The sequence below is a fragment of the Calypte anna genome, chromosome 11 (genome assembly GCF_003957555.1).
Source record: "Calypte anna isolate BGI_N300 chromosome 11, bCalAnn1_v1.p, whole genome shotgun sequence".
NCBI lineage: Eukaryota > Metazoa > Chordata > Aves > Apodiformes > Trochilidae > Calypte > Calypte anna.
Window position 1 is genome coordinate 1,841,081 of NC_044257.1, and position 16,460 is coordinate 1,857,540.

General features: G+C 58.8%; 1 protein-coding gene across 8 annotated transcripts in view; it reads right to left on the reverse strand.

The window, feature by feature from the left end:
- Positions 1-4,363: 4,363 nt before the first annotated feature.
- RIPOR1 (RHO family interacting cell polarization regulator 1) overlaps positions 4,364-16,460 on the reverse strand; it is a 30,258-nt gene continuing 18,161 nt past the window's right edge. For 4 of the 8 annotated variants that reach the window (XM_030457933.1, XM_030457926.1, XM_030457934.1 and 1 more), the window contains exons 3-22: positions 14,069-14,218; positions 13,681-13,759; positions 13,373-13,396; positions 12,958-13,011; positions 12,707-12,859; positions 12,562-12,625; positions 12,441-12,484; positions 12,090-12,215; positions 11,553-11,701; positions 11,216-11,345; positions 9,297-10,208; positions 8,830-8,981; positions 8,320-8,494; positions 8,081-8,216; positions 7,796-7,957; positions 7,521-7,679; positions 6,998-7,194; positions 6,813-6,896; positions 6,239-6,329; positions 4,364-5,241 (exon numbers count right to left, since the gene is read on the reverse strand). In XM_030457933.1, coding sequence (XP_030313793.1) covers positions 5,144-5,241; positions 6,239-6,329; positions 6,813-6,896; positions 6,998-7,194; positions 7,521-7,679; positions 7,796-7,957; positions 8,081-8,216; positions 8,320-8,494; positions 8,830-8,981; positions 9,297-10,208; positions 11,216-11,345; positions 11,553-11,701; positions 12,090-12,215; positions 12,441-12,484; positions 12,562-12,625; positions 12,707-12,859; positions 12,958-13,011; positions 13,373-13,396; positions 13,681-13,759; positions 14,069-14,218 — 3,139 coding nt within the window. In that variant the 3' untranslated portion in view covers positions 4,364-5,143. Of the gene's footprint in view, positions 5,242-5,954; positions 6,019-6,238; positions 6,330-6,812; positions 6,897-6,997; positions 7,195-7,520; positions 7,680-7,795; positions 7,958-8,080; positions 8,217-8,319; positions 8,495-8,829; positions 8,982-9,296; positions 10,209-11,215; positions 11,346-11,552; positions 11,702-12,089; positions 12,216-12,440; positions 12,485-12,561; positions 12,626-12,706; positions 12,860-12,957; positions 13,012-13,372; positions 13,397-13,680; positions 13,760-14,068; positions 14,219-16,460 lie in introns of all 8 variants that reach the window. The other 4 variants (XM_030457931.1, XM_030457930.1, XM_030457927.1 and 1 more) reach the window with 4 other exon arrangements.

Genomic DNA, 16,460 nt, shown 5'->3' on the forward strand with positions numbered 1-16,460 from the left:
ACAAACCCCTCCTACTGGGACCAAAGAGTTACAAGGCTGTTGAAAGCCAGATCAGAAACCCTGCCTCGCATTTTCTCCCTCTAGAGGTGTCCTTGCAGGGCAGAGTTAAAGCTGCTCAGCAGCCTGGGCTTTACCCCAACCTGCTCAGCAGGTGACAAAGCCATCAGACAAGCACAGCATCCAGGAATGTGTGCAAACCCTGTCCTTAAATCCTGGTTGAGTGTGTCCTGGAGAGGTGAAGGGTCTGTGAGAAGTCGGGCAGGGAGGTGGTGAGTGAGAACAGCAGCTCCTGACCTTGCTCCTAAGCTTCCCCTTGCTTCCTAAGCTCCCCCATCCTGGGGAGGAGCAGAGTTCCAGTGGCAGTGCTGTGAGCACCACTGCTCCTCTGGGGGCTGCTGAAATCTCCCGAGGATTGTGACACCAAGCTGACTCCAGGAATTCCTTGGAGTGGGGAGCTGCAGTTTAGCGAGTGGCCAGAGGGGACACGCTGTCTTCAGTCACAAGGTGTAGTAGCTATTTGTCAGCTTGGGCTGAAGGAGAAAAAGAAAAAAAAATCATTACAAAGCAGTGGCAAAGCTGACCGTGAATTACAGGAGAACAGGGGGTAGCCCCCAACCCTGACCTCCAGGGGCTTCATCAGATGGGAAATTTGAAGCACAGAAACAATATTCTGGGTTGGAAGGAATTCAGGAGGATCCCTGAACCCGACTCCTGCTGGAGTATCAAAAGCTTTGCTAAAGTCCAAAAAAAGCCCTACATCCACTGCCTTCCCTTTGTCCATTATATGGGTTGGTGTGAGAGGGAAACAATTCAGTGGAGAATCTGCTAGGAATATGTCAAGTGAAACAAGATGCCTGCGTTTTTTTAAAGCCATTTACATTTAGTGTAAGCTGTCAAGCCATCAATTCTCACCCTGTAATTCAGAGGAGGAGGATGAATCTTTCATGTCTAGGCATAAATCCTGCATCGAGCTCAAAACTTATTTCAGGCCTGAATCAAAATGGTGAGGAGGAGCAGTGGCTGTGTGTGAAATCCCCCCATGGGCTCCTCCAGATCCTGAGCCCTGCGCTGGGACAAAATGAGTGCTGAGGATGCCATCCTATGGTTTGTAGCCATCCTGTGACCAAAGGCCACTTGTCTTTAGTAGCAGGAAGGAGGCAGAAGTTGTCCTGGCAAATACCTACCTCTTCCTGGACTAATGCCAAAGGGGTTCCAGACCAGCACCAGTACCAGCACCAGCAGGTGCTGGGAGGCCTGACCTATTGAGGTGTTTCTGAACTGATGTGCAGAAGATTCAAGCTCCCAGGTTTAGGCCTAATTTGTGGGTGCTCCTGAAAACCATCCTCCAAGCCTCTCCAAATGAGACACCCAGAGGCAGATGCTCCTTCTGGAAACCTTGCCTGAGTGAGGCCTTTCCCTGGGGTGCTTTGTCCACCAGCTGAAACCAAGGAGCTCCTGCCCACCCCCTCGTTCCCTGCTCTTCCCAGCTCCGTGCTTCCACCACCCTCACCCCCAGGACTCACCACACCTCTCTCCTCGCTCAGCTCTAAGGGAGACAGGAGTTGAGCTGGAGAGCCAGCATCAAATTAAGTTCTGGAGAGTGCCTGGAGCACACTTCAGTCTCTGTGTGTGAAATGAGGCCCCAGCTGTCACCCTAGGAGTGGTTCTTGGAGAACAAGCCTGTGCATATGTGCCTGACAGCCCTGCGAGGAACACGTGAGGGATCACGAGGAGGTTGCTGCTTTGCTGTGGTTCAGTGCAGACTGTTTGGCTGTTGGAATAATTTCTGTGTGCCCCAGTGAATGCCTTGGAAACATGATTTCATACCAGCCTGGGATAAGGTGAGAGGTGCAACTCTGGGGCTTCTCCAACCAGAGAGTTCCAATCTGTAACCCCCCTCAAATCAAGATTGGAGTAATTACCTACATGGGAGCTGATCAGAGCTTGTGGCACTCCAAAGGGGCAGCATCTGCTCGGGGTCACAACCTGGGTAGCCCCACCAGCCCTGATGCTGGCCAAGAGGAGGGTGCACTGGCTGATCAGGGGCTCCTGGGGACACTTCCCTGAGAGCAGCAGGTTGAAACTGACACCACAAAGTGCTCAGGAATCCGTACGTTTTTAAGTTAAAAAAGTACCAAATGGGGAAAAGCAGTATCTTTCCAAAGCCAGAGCACATGGATAATGTAACCGTGACAGAGACACCCTCCCACAAGAAAAGCAAGTAGCTGCTGAGCACCAGCACGTCCCTGGGAGAGGGAAGGGAGATGTCTGAAGTGCTGACACAGATTTGGCTGGCAGGCGAGGTGCTGGCACACCCTGAAGCAGCGAACACGCTGCTGCAAAACGTGCTCTGTGCTGCCTCCCTCCCCTCTGCCTGCTGGGAGAGTGGCTCCCGGGGAGCTCAACATCTCCGAGCCCTGCGGTTTCCCTGCGAGGGCTGCAGGAGATGTAAAGTCCTGGAGGGAGAAGTCGAGTCCTAGAGGGATGCGTTGAGTCCCCTGCCTCCTCTCAAACAGCTGGCTCTGGTGGTGGTTTCTCCTCCTCAGCCCTAAGGAAAAATCCAAACAAGCAGAATGCAAACAGCAGCGAATGTTTTCAGTGAGTGCTGTCCAAAAAACAAGACTCCTTTTTTTTTTCCCCTTTTTTCCAGGTGACCTGGCAGTGTCCCTGGAGATGCTGGCATAGACCCCTTTCAGAACAAGGGGCTGGGCTATCCATTCCAAAATTCATCTGTTTTATTTCGCTTTTTTTCCTGCTAGAAGTTCTTAAAGCCAGCTCAATAATGAGATTATTCCTTGCAGTTCCAGGAGCAGTCATTTTGTCCTGCCCTGCAGCTCCCTGCCTGCCATGACAGAAGGCTGCTCCCCTGCTCCTGCTGAAGCATTGTCTAGTTTTATTTCCAGGGCTTAGTCAGGGGAGAAAAGAAACCAAAACATCTAAAATGGCTGGGCCACCCCCCACCTCTTTCTTGTCCACTGTTGCCTGTGCCAGCTGGGACCCACGTCCCACATCAGCTGCCTACAAGCTGAAGGTGGGCTGTAGTGCTTTGGGAGAAACACTGCTCCTCCCTGGGGCATGTCCAGCCCCTGGAGCACATGGAAGGAGGCAAAGCCTGCAGTGATGCAGCACCTCTGCAATCCCATCTGCAGCTAAAACTGCACCCAAGAGTGGTCATGCTGAGGTGGTGTCCCACCTCTGACACCCCGTGCACTACTGCCTGCTGCACAGCACCAGTGTGGAGCTGCAAGCTGGCTGTGCCCTGAACCCAGAAAAGCTCCACTCCCGTGAGGAAAAAGGAGGTGGAGGCTGTAACCTGTGGAGGAACCTTGCTCAGGAAGCCCAGGAAGTGCTGCTGGATGGATGGGACATCACTGCCTGCTCCATGAGGGTGGCTGGCAGCACCACGGGGCAGTGCTGGGGAGCTCCTGCCTCTGGCTGCTCCAACTCACTCCCTTCCCTGGACCATAATGGCCACTAAGGTGATTAAGGGATTGGAGCAGCTGTCATAGAAGAGGCCGAGAGATCTGAGACTGTTTAGCTTGGAAACATGAAGGCTGAGAGGAGGATTCCTACCCACGTCTCTTAATACCTATTAAAGAAGACAGAGCAGATGCTCCTCAGGGCTGCCCCATGCACCAAACTCAAACTGAAGGAGAGAGATTGGAGTTACACTTCTAAAAAGCCTTTCCCATGGGGATGGTCAAGAATTGGCACAGGTTGCCCAGAGAGGTTCTGGTGTCTTCATCCTCAGAGACAGTCAAAACCCCACCAGGTGTGGTCAGTCCCAAGCTGACCCTGATTTGAGCAGTGGGGAACAGATAATCATTCCCAAGGGTCCTTTCCCACCTCAACTCTTCTCCATGTCCAATCCACTGTGTCTCAGTGATGAGACCCCCACCAAGAGGTGCCAAATGTAACCTCTGTCCCCAGCTTTCTGGACCCCTGCTTGGGGCTCCCCCCCATGGGTACAGGAGACACTGGAAACCAGGGCTGGTTTGGGTGGCTCCCTGGGCTGGGCATTGCATAGCCTCAGCGTGGCCACCTTGTGCCACCTTGGGTTATGCTTCTTCATGCCCAGCAAAGTTTGGCAACATCTCAGCAACTCTTGCAAAGCTCAGGGGAGGTGGAAGCTCCTTCTGAGGCTGAAAAGGAGAAGTCTGCTCTTCTTTGGGTACCCCCATGGCCAAGACAACCCTCTCTGCTCCCAGCCATGCCCTCTGCTGGGTGACAGAGCTGCTGTCCTGCACCCGGGCTTGGCCAGGAATCACAGTTCTGCCCCCTGAGACACCCTCCAGCTTGCTGTCCTGCCAGCTGACTCTGCTGTAGGCAGTAGAGCCTGAGAAACACCCGCACAGAGACCCCGTCACTCATTAAAGGTTTGGTTTTATTTCTTGTTTAAAATCAAAATTAGTCACTCTCTGTAATTACATTATATATAGATTTATAGAGACATTATAGAAAAGAATTTTTTGCTTTTGTTTTTCTGCAAAAATCTGTAAATAAAAAATAAAATAAAATGACAACAACAACAAAAAGAGGTGGCAGCTTCCGTCCATCCTTCTGTCTGTCTGTCTGTCCTTCTCTTGCTTCTCCCGCCCCTGCCCTCCACAGCGCTTCCCAGCAGACCAGGAAAAGCTCCGGGCTTGGGGGGGGGGGGGCCACATCTCACCACACTCCCTCCAGCCACAGCCAGGGAGGGACAGGAGCTGGAAAGAAGAAACGCCAGCAGAATATATTAATAATATCTCATATTTCCTTTTATTTAAGTCCTGGGGACTCCGGGTGGTGCGTGGCAGCAGTCCCCACGGCCCAGGTGTGGTTCACAAAGTGCAGGTCCTCCGGCCAGAGGAAGGCGAGAGGAGGCAGAGGGATCCGGGGCGTCTCCGGGGGGGCTGTGGAGACCCTCCCCGGGGTGGTTTTAAATATCACTACGGGAGGGTGGGGTGTGCAGCCCTGCCCAGGGTGCGGCCGTGGCACCCGGTGGGGCCGGGGAAGCGCGGTGCTCCGTAAGGCAGTGTGCGGCTCCGGGGTAAGACTGCGCTGAGCTGCCGGCGGCTGAGCGGCCCCACGAGCCCGGGGAGGGTGGGCCCAGCGGTGGCTTTGGCCCTCGAGGGGTGGCGGGTGGGTTTGGGTGGCTGGTTGCTCAGAAAGCCGTGCTGGCCATGCTGGCTGGGGCAAAGATCCTCGGCAGGTTGTCCATGGTCTCCTCCAGGCGCCGGTGAGCTGATTTGCCATCTTCCCCTGCAAGCACACGCTGTGGTCAGTGAGTCTGACTGCAGGAGCCCTCTCCTCTGCCCGTTCCCGGCCACCTTCCTTGGCTTTTCCAGGGAAACGTGGTGAACGCCCAGCAGAGCCAAGCTGGTGTGCTACGGCCACAGAGTGGAGACCTCTCTTGTCCTCCCTAGCACCCCTTTGGGCTGGGATTCAGCTGAAAAAGCCCCCCAGAGCTTCTGACCGAGACATTGCAAATCCCTGCCTGCTGTACCCCTGCTCACACCGGGTGGGATCACCCGTGCTTTGGGATCCTTGCCTGGGACAAAGGGTCTAGGGCTTGGTGCTATGCCAGCTCCAGCAACTCCCAACACCTGTGCACATCTGCACACAGTGGCACAGGCATCCCGAGGGCTTCCCCAGGACCCCCGGGCACACACAGGGATGCACTTGACCACCCTACAAGCTGGCTCTGGGGTCTTCACCCGGCACCCCATGCACGCAAATCTGCCCTGAAATCTGCAGCCATCCCCAGCAAGAGGTGGTGACACGGACAGTCTGCTGAGACACAGGACACAAGGAGCCTAGATGTGCCACAGTGCCATGGAGATGGGCTCTGCAAACAACCAAGACACACACGACTCCAAAATGTGACATGGCTGACAGGCTCTAAGACGGAGACATTCGTGAGCAAAGCAGCAGGAGCAAGGATGGGATGACAAGGACAGCTCATGTGTCCCAACCTGAGCAGCAGCTGCCACGATCTGGAGGCCTAGAAACCCACTCAGATGGTTCTCTCAGTGCCATCTAGCAAAAATAACAACCAAGCTTAGTGCTCTGTGGCTGCTAAGACAGTTGGCCCTCACTTCCAGCTTGTTCTTGCCCTTCAGAGCTCAGGGCACAGTGGGTGGGGTAGGCAGGGACCAGCCCAGGACCCCCTTTCTGTCACAGGCACTGCCAGCACTGGGGATGCTGCTTGGGATGCAGTGGGTGGGGAAGGAGCAGAGGGCAGCAGTGGGACACTCACCACACAGCATCAGGCTCTGCTTGGCTGCTTCCCGCACAGGCTCCTTGTCGGTTTGGCACAGGTAAACCAGCTGCTCAATGCTCTCCTTGGCCTGCAGGAAAAGGGACAGGGGGCTGAGTGGGGCTGGCAGTAGGGACACAGCCCCGAGGGGGAGGCAGCACACGGTGCAGCAGCCCCATAGCACAGGGAAGTCCCTCATCCTGTCCCTCCCTTCCCTGTAGAGAAACAAGATAAACCAGGTGCCTCGAGTTGCCAAAGAGTGGGTGTGAGTCCACCTGTGCCTGGTTAGGGCAGGCCCCCTATTACCAGAGGGCCAATAAAGGTGGGACACACACCCACAAAGAGGAAGCTCACTCTTGTGCGAGGCAATGGAGAGGCCAGCAGCTCGTTGAGCCTCAGGAGCAAGAAAGGCTCTTCCCGCTACACTTCCCTGTCTCTCTTCCCAGCCTGACCCTGCCTGCTTCTCTGACACATTCAGGGCACCACTAGCTCCTCTGTCCCCAGAGCTCGAAGCCATTCCCCTTCCTCCTAAAGGTGCAGCCCTGACTCCTCTCCTGCCCCGCACCCTTCTCACCTTCAGGCACCCCAGTGCCGCGCACCCAGCCACGCGTGTCTGCACCTCCTCATCCTCCAGCTGCTCCAGGTAGCACACGAGAGCCTGGGGGACAGGAAGGGGTCAGTGCCACCACCCAGGGGTTGAGCAGCACCCCGAGGACCGCAGAGCCATCCCACCTTGTCCCCAGCTTGCCTGGCACCTACCCGTTGGCGAAACCGTGGGTTTTCTGCCAGGCTGCGGAGCTGGGCTGACACGGCGCTCACCACCTTGCTGTTGCCTTCCACAAGGAGCAGGCTCAGTGCCTTCAGTCCCTCCTTCTTCAGGCGGCCCTCAGGGACACGCTTCAGGGCACGCAGCACCACGTCCTGGTCATCAGAGTTGAGGTTCTGTGCCAGCAGGGCTGCAGGGAACCGCTGGCTGAGCCGAGGGGTGAGGACCCCAGTGACAGCATCCCTGTCACTGCAGGGAACCCATCCCCAGGCACCCCGCACACCCATCCAGGCAGAGGTGGCCCCAATGCCTGGAACTGCTGGGGTACCCGGGCCAAGGTGCTGGGGACCTACAGCAAGGACCCATGGTGCTCAGGAAGGCGGTGTGGGCTGACCTGCCCACCCCAAGGGTGGCTGAGCCTCTGGGCGATGCCCAGAGTGAGCATGGTGGTACTGCAGGGTTAACCCCTACAGTGATGCTCCAGCCCCCCACGGAGGGTCCAGGGAAGGCACCCACCTTCCTCTGCCAGCTCCATCATGTAAGTGTCAAGCACCAGGGGGCCGAGTGACTCAAAGTGGCTCCAGTACTGAAAAATGGTGACCTGCTCGCTCTGGGCACTGCCCGGCCGCCGGGGCAGCCGCCGGTTCAGAACGTCCTCCACCAGCTTCACACACACTGCGGGAAAGGGCAGGGGTCAGGGTGCTCAGGAGCCACGGCCACCCCCTGTGGGGCTCCTGGCAGACCCGAGACCTCACTCATGATCATTAATTGGGGGCTGTGGTCCTGCTCACCGACATCAGCCAGGCCGGGGTGCCGCTCGTTGATGGGTGCTGCGTGCTGGGTGCTGACCACCTGCAGGAACCGCTCCACGGGGCAGGTGTAGAAGTTGGGCCTCTCCACACAACGGTCCCAGAGGGACAACACGCCCTCCTTCCGTGTCGAGAACTGCACCACTGTGGGGACACATGCTGTCAAGCTCCCCCAGGTCACGCCAGTCAGGGGTAGGGGAGGACTTAGCCCCATGCTGCCCCTGGGGTGGCACCGATGGTCCTGCAGCTCCAGGACCAGGAATTAACCTTCGGCAGCAGATCCGGCTGCTCCCGCTCGCTCCTCCGTCAGCTGGCAGATGATCTCCAGCACCTGGGCCTCCCGCAGCAGCCTGTCCAGGGCGTACATCTCCTGGCACCGCAGGGGACCGAAGGTGCCCAACTTCTGCAAAGGCACAGTCACACCGGGGACATCAGGCATGGAGCTCAGCATCCCCCTCTCATCTCCCCCCCCCCAGGGATGTCTCCTGTCCCCGTGCTGTCCTCACCAGCAGCAGGCGGTTGCAGGTGTGGAGGTGAAGCACCAGGGCCTTATCCAGGAACTCGTTGCCTGTGCTCATGGGGTCGGTGCTGGCCTCGGAGCCGCTGCACATCCCGGTGTCATCTGCCCCCGTCTCGCTGGTGCTGGGGGCTCTGCTTCCCCGCCGTGGTCTGACAGCCCTCCTGCAAGCCAGGGAGGGGCTGAGGCAGAGGCTCAGTATGGGACACCTGGATTTGACCTTTCCCAACCCACGGGGCAATGCTGGACAGTTTCTGTAGGACCTATGATATCATGGGGAGCATGGCACAGGAGCACAGAGGCTGCCTCTTAGGCCCCGTGGAGAGACTGGGGCAGCATCATGCCACCAGAAGGGTCAGATCCTGCTGCTTCTCAAGCTGGTGCTGCCCTGAGCTGTGCTGAGGTGGTCTAAATGTGCACTGACACCCAGAAAGAGCTGGGCATCCTCCATCCCAACTGCCCCAGGGCCGCACCCTGCCCCCAGCCCCATCCCTCAAACCTTGCTGTGCACCTCTCATCGTGGAGGGGATCCTCCTCAGAACCCTCCGAGTCTTCCATGTCAGAGGTGTTGAGGAAGCTGAAGCTCTCCAGTGCATGTTCCACTGTCAGGCTGATGCTGGAGGCCCGGCTGAGGAAGATGCCCTGCTTCTGCTGGGGGGGAAGGTATGGCAGGCTTGGACCCTGGCTCACCAGGCAAGGCAGCCCTTCCACCTGTGTCCTGGGGCACTGCCAGCAGGGATGACCCCGTCCCCATCATCCCTGGGCACTGCCAGCAGGAATGACCCCATCCCCATCATCCCCAGGCACTGATATCAGGGATGACCCCATCCCCATCACCCCCATTATCTCTGTGAACCCTGTCATCCCCATTGTCCCCATCATCCTCGTTGTCCTCATCATCCCTAGGCACTGCCAGCAGGGACAGCCCCCTCCCCCTTGCCCCAGGCACTGCTTGCAGCCACTTACCAGCAGTATCTCCTCCAGGTGCTTGAGCTCCCGTTCCAGGGGCTGCAGCTCAGGGAACTGCCCCCGATAATCATCCAGAGCCGAGCCCAGGAGGCCAATGGCCTCCTCCAGACCTGAATCCACCACCTTCCCCCGCGGCACCTCGGGGACATCGACCGGCAGCGGCGGGGTAGGGACGGGCCTCTCCTCTGGGGGGGCTTGTGCTGGCGTTGTGGGGACCCCAGTGCCACAGCCACCCTGAGCTGGCACCTGGCTCTGCCCTGCTTCGGCCCCTCCAGCCTGGGCCTGGCAGCTGGTGGTGGCCCACGCTGCGGTGCCGTGGGGCTTGGGCTCGGTGCCGTGGGGCTTGGGCTCAGTGCTGTGGGGCTTGGGCTCAGCACCGCTGTCCTGCCCGGCCACCGCAGCGGTTGGCATCGAGGCAGCAGGCAGGGGGTCTTCTGCGTTCTGCTCGCCCATCTCTGTGTCCTCTGGGCTGGGCTCAAGCTCCCAGGGGCTCTCGGTGGCCTTGGCCTCCATCGTGGCGTCCACGCTGGCCTCGCTGATGTGGCTCAGAGTACGGGAGTAGGGCACGTGCCCGTTGGCCACCGCAGCCTTCTTACGGCTGCCCTGCTCCTCCTGATGGATCCCAGTGGGGGGACTGCTGATGCTGCTGGCACCAGGACCAGGACCGGGACCGGGACCGGGACCGGGACCAGGACCAGGACCAGCCCCAGCCCCAGCCTCCTCTGGCTGCTGGGAGAAGGAGATTTCGATGGCAGGGGCAGAAGCCTGCACCTCAGGCTGCACAATGGGCTTGTGGGTGGCATGGCGGGCAGTGCCGGACAGCTGGGGGCTGGAGGAGTCGTCTGAGGACTCGGAGGAGATGGACCAGGCCATGCCATTCTCCAGCTCCTCCTGGCGCCGCAGCATGTTCTGGGGAGGGGGGAAATGGTGTCAGATGAGACTCTACTGCTCCTTCAGCTGCCTTCCTTTCAACCAGAGGCAGGAGCTGGCTGACCCCCAGTGCAAGCTGTGACAGCACCCGACAGCCTCTGCCAGCCCTGCATCCCACACCACGCCAGGGTGGTCCAGCTCCCCAGCCAACAGCTCCTCGGCATGAATGGCAGCTCTGGCACAGCCACAACAGGGTGTAACACCTGAGGCTGAGGACACAAGCCACCACATGACCCATGGCTGCAAGGATGGTGACAGCCGTGTCACCAGCATCAACCATCACACCGGTGTCTCACCATCACTGAATGCCATGTTAGTTAGCATCATGCCAGTGGCATCACACCAGCACTGGTGTCACACCAGCATCATGGCACAGCACACCACCACCACTGGCACAGAGACATGGATAGGCCTTCTACTTACTAGTGCCCAGCTCTTGCACGGAGGCAGGCGGGCAGAAGAGCAGGGCTGGCCCATGCAGCCCAGGCTGCCCCACCTCGGGGACCATCTCCCCAGGGCCAGTCAGAGCCCAGCCTGGCAGGATCAGGGCTCTGAGTATCAGCAAGGGCGTGTGGAGGGAGACAAGGAGCTGCTACAGCTACTGCAGGATAGGCACACTGCTGGACTAAGCTACTGGCTGGCTGCAGCCCTTGCACTTACACGGCCCTGCTGCGGCCATCTCCTGAGCTCAGCCGAGGAGACATCGCTGCAGGAGCAGCTCTGAGACAGCTTCTCGCAGAGTGTCTCCCGAAAGATGTCCACCAAGGACCAGTCCTGCTTGTCAGCCACCCGCCCCAGGCTCTTTGAGCAGAGAGAAGAGGAGCTGTGAGCGTGGCAGGAGCCGCTGCCAGCACCAGGGAGCTGCAGCTGGATGACTGGGGAGGAGCTGCCCAACCCGTGCCTCAGCCATGCCATTCCCTCTGGGATGTGGCCTGGGAATGTCCCTGTGTGGAACCCCTCCAGGGTGTGCCTGGCAGCACACTTACATAGAACGCCTGTTCCCGCAGGGAAGGAGTGTCAGGTGGGCTCTGGTTGTAGGTGGAGAACCTCTTGTTCACCGTGGAGGCTTTGTTGACAGTGCTGGCTGCTGAGGGCTGGTCGTCCTTGTCAAAGGGGCTGGGAAGGAGAGCAGGGAGGTGAGAGATGTGTGACAGCCTGAGCTAGGTCCCAGAACCCTCCCCCAGAGTTTTCTGTAATTGAAAACCTGTGTGGTTTTCCCTAACTGCAACCCAGTTTTGGGATGGGAGAAAGCCTGAGGCAGGCCAGCTCTTGCCATGTTGGCCATCCCCAAACCAGCAAAGCCTTGCCTGCTGAGATACTCACTTCCAGGTCACCTCCAGACTGAGTTTGAGGGTGCCCAAGTCGTTGATATCCACGGCCACTACTTGGGGCAAAGCTGCAAAGAGGTCCTTGGTCTCGCAGGACACGTTGCCCACCACAACATGGTTGGCCAGGCTCTTTAGCTCAGTCACCTGGGCAAGGAGAGGGAGGAGAGGATGAGAAGAAGCCACAGACCTCATGGCTGCTGTGTGCATCCCTGCTGTGTGTCACCACGCCGTATCCATCCTGCCAGGATGCTACCACCACCAGCTGGTCTCCTCTCACCACAGTAAGGGGGAGGTTTAGGTGAGGTCCTGCATGGCAGAAGCTGGCCCCAACCCTCTCCCGTCCCCTCTCCCGTCCCCTCTCCCCTCTCCTCTCCTGTCCTCTCCTCTCCTCTCCTGTCCTCTCCTCTCCTCTCCTCTCCTCTCCTCTCCTCTCCTCTCCTCTCCTCTCCTCTCCTCTCCTCTCCTCTCCTCTCCTCTCCTCTCCTCTCCTCTCCTCTCCTCTCCTCTCTCCTCTCTCCTCTCTCCACTGTACCTTGATGGAGAGGAACTCGGTGACGAGGGGCAGGAAAACCATTTCCTCACTGTCCCACACCTGCTTGCTGTTCACCTCGATGCGTCCCCGCAGCTTCCACCGCTGCCGGCCGTACTTCATGAAGATCTGGGGATGCAAAGACATGGGTACGGGGGAGATATGGTATGATATATATGGGGGATATATGGTGCTGGGGCAGTGGGTGCTCTCTGCCTGTCCCCAGGGACCCCCATGCCACCCACCACCGCTGCCCTGCAACGTGCCCTCCTACCAGCTCCCACTCGCGCCCCCCAAGCACCCCAAGAACCACCGGGCAGAAGAGCAGATCCCAACCCATAGAGTCTCACCAACCTCGTACTGGTCACCAGCACAGAGCCGGGCAAAGCCTGCCAGTCCTGCAAGAAAAAGCAGGGGGAAGAAGTCAGGAGGCAGCAGGCAGGCAGTGGGCCAGGGCTGGAGCAGGACAAGTTACCTTTCATCCGGACGTGGAACTCGCCCAGCTGGCTCTCCAGCTCGTTCTCCAACAGGCACATGTTCTGGGGACAGAGGGACACATCAGCAGCCGTCCCTGAGATCCCCACGCCCTGCCAGCCCCCTCTCCCAGCCACCTGCCTCACCTCCGTGTACTCCTTGTAGCCCTTGCTGGCCTCAGCCAGGCTCTCCCGTGCCTCCCGGCTGCCCGGGGAGCCCGTGCTGTAAGCCTTGACCATGTTGTGGGCTCCATCACGGAGCCTCCGCTGGATGCAGTAAGCCTCATAGAGCTCATCTATCTGCAAGGAGAGGCCCGAGCTGCGGTGAGGGGCAGGGTGGGGGACAGCAGGGCTGTCCCAGTGCTGCACCCAAGGTGAGCCCAGTGCCCAGCTCTCACCTTGCTGGCATGAAACTCCAGGCGACGCAGGAAACGCTCGATTGACTTCACTTGCTGGAAAAGCAGAGAGGAGGCAGTGAGGGAGCAGCCTGAGCCCTCTGGAGGGGAGCTGGAGGTCAGGATGTGCCCCGCTGCCTGGAGGGTCTCTCAGGAGACAAGCCAGGCTCCAGGCTGCTCCTCTCTCAGCCTGGGAGCTAACCCAGGCTCTTCACTCCCCAGCTACAACTTCTATTTGCAAGAAGCAGGCTAAAAGCCCCTGCTTGTTCCTGGCCAGGCCCAGCTGCCTGCAGAGATTCCACAAGGATACAGGGGGGAGGCAGCGGGACAGTGCAAGTGGAGAAGGGGCCAGCAGCAGCAGCAGCAGCACAACCCCGGTGCCAGGATGGGGGAAGCAAAGGGGAGCTGGGGTGCTTACCTTGTCGAGATCGTAGAGAAAGCCCTGGAGGAGAGAGGAGAGGAATAAGAGGCAGCACAAAGCCAGCTCTGCCCACCCTAGGACACCTTGCACACCCACCACCCGTAGCACGTCAGCGGGGACATGCAGCACCCAGCCAGGGCTGGAGAGTGCATGGCAGTAGGAATGGCAGGAGCCCGGGCTGGCCCCTGATGTCCCCACAGAAGCAGGCTCTGTCCTAGGGCACAGATGGACCACAAGCCCTGCCCATAACCCCACCCTCTGTCCAGAGCACCTCTCCCCACAAGGCTCTTCCCAGAGATGCTCACCAGACGTGAATTCCTCTTGGACTCGCGGATCTGGGTGCTGAGTTTCTCCAGTTCCAGCTGGTGCACCTCCAGGTAGGCTCTGGAGGCAACCACACCACAGGGTGTCAGGGACACTGTGCCCAAGTCTTCTGCCACTCACAGCCCTCTCCAACCCAGCACATCCCCACTCACCCACCCAGCACCCAGCCAAGGGACTCCGCGTGTGCCTCTATGTGGAACGCGGTGGGATTGGGGACCCCACTCAGCTCCAGGACCCCCAGACACATCACTCAGAAGACCTGGCACATCCCTGACTGGTGACAGTAGAGAGTGGCAGTAGAGAGGGGCAAGTGCCCCTCGAGGTCTCCTGACCTCCAACCACCCAGCCACGGGGAGCCCTGGCACTTACGTCAGGCCCTTCTTGAGAGCTTCGTACACCTCGTCGAGGCGGTTGGGCTGAGGCACCTTGGGTGGTGGAGATTTGTGGGACATTGAGAACATCCTACTGACCCTGGAGCCAGTCTTTCGGGAGACGGTGGGGGTGAAGGGTGAGAGGTTCCTGGGGAGAGAGGCAGGCAAAGCCAGGGCAGCCAAGGTCAGTGCACAGCACCGGGGTCTCCCCGGGTGCCCCAGCCTGCCAGGAGCTCTGCCTGGAGACAAGGAGCTCCTGGGTGGAGGCCAGGTCTCCATCTGGACCTGCTGCCTCTCCCAGGACTCCCTGGCAGGGCTGCCCAGTAGGGCTGCGAGGGCCAGGGCTGGGCAGCTGCCTGCACGTGGTGCCTGCAGCTCCCAAGGAATTCGGCTGCCCCAAAGCCATGGGAAGGACAAAGAGAAACCCAAGGAGCCAGTGGTGGAGAAAAGCAGGCAATGAACTCCATCTCAGTGGGGCCCCAGAGGCCACAGGACAGCCTCTATGGAGGTGTGGGGGTCCCAGGCACTGGCTGGGGAGCACTGGCAAAAGGGGCTGTCACAAGCTGAGCTCCTGGAGTATTGGTGGGGGCACCTCCACCCAGGCCACCCTCTGAAGGGGCCACACTCAGCTCCCTCACCAGCACCCCGGGTTGCCAGGGGCATGGAGATGTTCCCTGTGGCAATGTGACACATGCCACCATCGGCTGGCTGGCTTGTCACCACCGTGCTCACAGAGATCCCAGAGGGTGGCAGCACTCGCAAGGATAAGCAAGGATCCCATCAGGTGGCAGCACAGGAGCATCCTGGGGACAAGCAGCCCTGTCAGCCCATCAGACAGTGCAGTGACACGGGGCAGGGACATCCCCACTGATGCTTCACCCCTCTGGATGCCACCAAACCCTCCATAAGGAGCTGCCAGCTGCCTCCCCCTGCCCCTCCACAGCACTGGAGACCTCCCCCAGGGACCTGAGGGGATGCAGCCCCAGACACCACCCTTCCTGCCTTGTGCAACTGAGAGGCTCCCCAGCCCAGTGAGCAACACCCTGCTCAGACTGGCTTGTCCCTTCCCTTCCCTTCTCCTCCCAACTTGCTGTCACGCCACCAGTTCAAAGTTCCCAGCACTGGGTCCGACCTCCCATCCTGTGCTGCTCATCACAGGAGTAGCCAAAAGACTTCTCTGAATTGTTGGTGGGGAGAAATTAATGTCTTGGTCTCCTCTCAAGCCAAAGTGATGGGTAAGCACTTGATTTCCACCATTCCTCCTCTTTCCCATCCTCCAGGGTCCCTGGAGGCATCTCCCACAAACATCTTCCAACCAACCACTTGGCTGTGAGCATCCAAAATTCCTCTCTTTTCTGTGTCCCCAAGCAAGCCCCTCTGGTCCCCCAAGACCCAGTGATGTACTGGTGGCCTGGAAAGTGTCACTTGTCCCAGAAGTTGGACAAAGACCTGGGGACAAGAGCCAAGCAGGGATGGAGGTCCACTGCCAGGCATGGTGTTGCTCAGTCTAGAGAAAAAAAAGGTTCCAGGGAGACCTTAGAACACCCTCCATTACCTGAAGAGGCTACAGGAAAATTGGGGAGGGACTCTTGACAAGTGTATGAAGAGACAGGATGAGGATTGATGGCTTTATATTGAAAGAGGGGAGATTTAGATGAGATATTCAGAAGAAACTCTTTCCTGTGAGAGTGGTGAGGCACTGGAACAGGCTGCCCAGAGAAGCTGTGGCTGCCCCATCCCTGGAAGTGTTCGAGGCCAGGTTGGATGGGGCTTGGAACCCCCTAGTTCCAGGGGTTTGGAACTAGGTGGTCTTTAAGGTCCCTCCCACCCCAAACTAGTCTGAAATTTGATGATTAAAAGCATTAAAATGCTGCTGTCCCACAGCCCAAGCCAGTGGCATGCCCATGTCCTGAGGGACACCTGAGAGAGGGGAGCCAGGAGGTAGGGATGGGCAGAGGGGAGTGGTGGGGACGGGACACGGGTGGTGTGGTTGTCACCAAAGGGAGACACAGCAGAGAGGAGGAGGAGGAGAGGGACGATGGGACCATAACAGCAGCAGCAGCAGCCAGAGAGGATGAGCAGGGAATGGCAGCACAGCTGAGAGGCAGCCAGTGAAACCTTTCAGGTCTGAAAGAACCCAGAGAATATCCTGACCCACTCAGACCCCAACCACCACAGGAGGTCAAGGCTACCCAGACACAATGCTTCAAACCCAACCACCCACTAACCACGAGGAGATCGGCACAGAGAAGCTTTTAGAGCTGTCTGAAGAGCAAGAGTGAGGCAGCCCTGCCCTCCCCGTGCTCTGGGGGTGTCCCTGGGACATGGCTCACTGGAGCAGTGGGGTGATGGGCTCTGCCTCCCACCCAACCTCACTGCTCCCTTCAGCC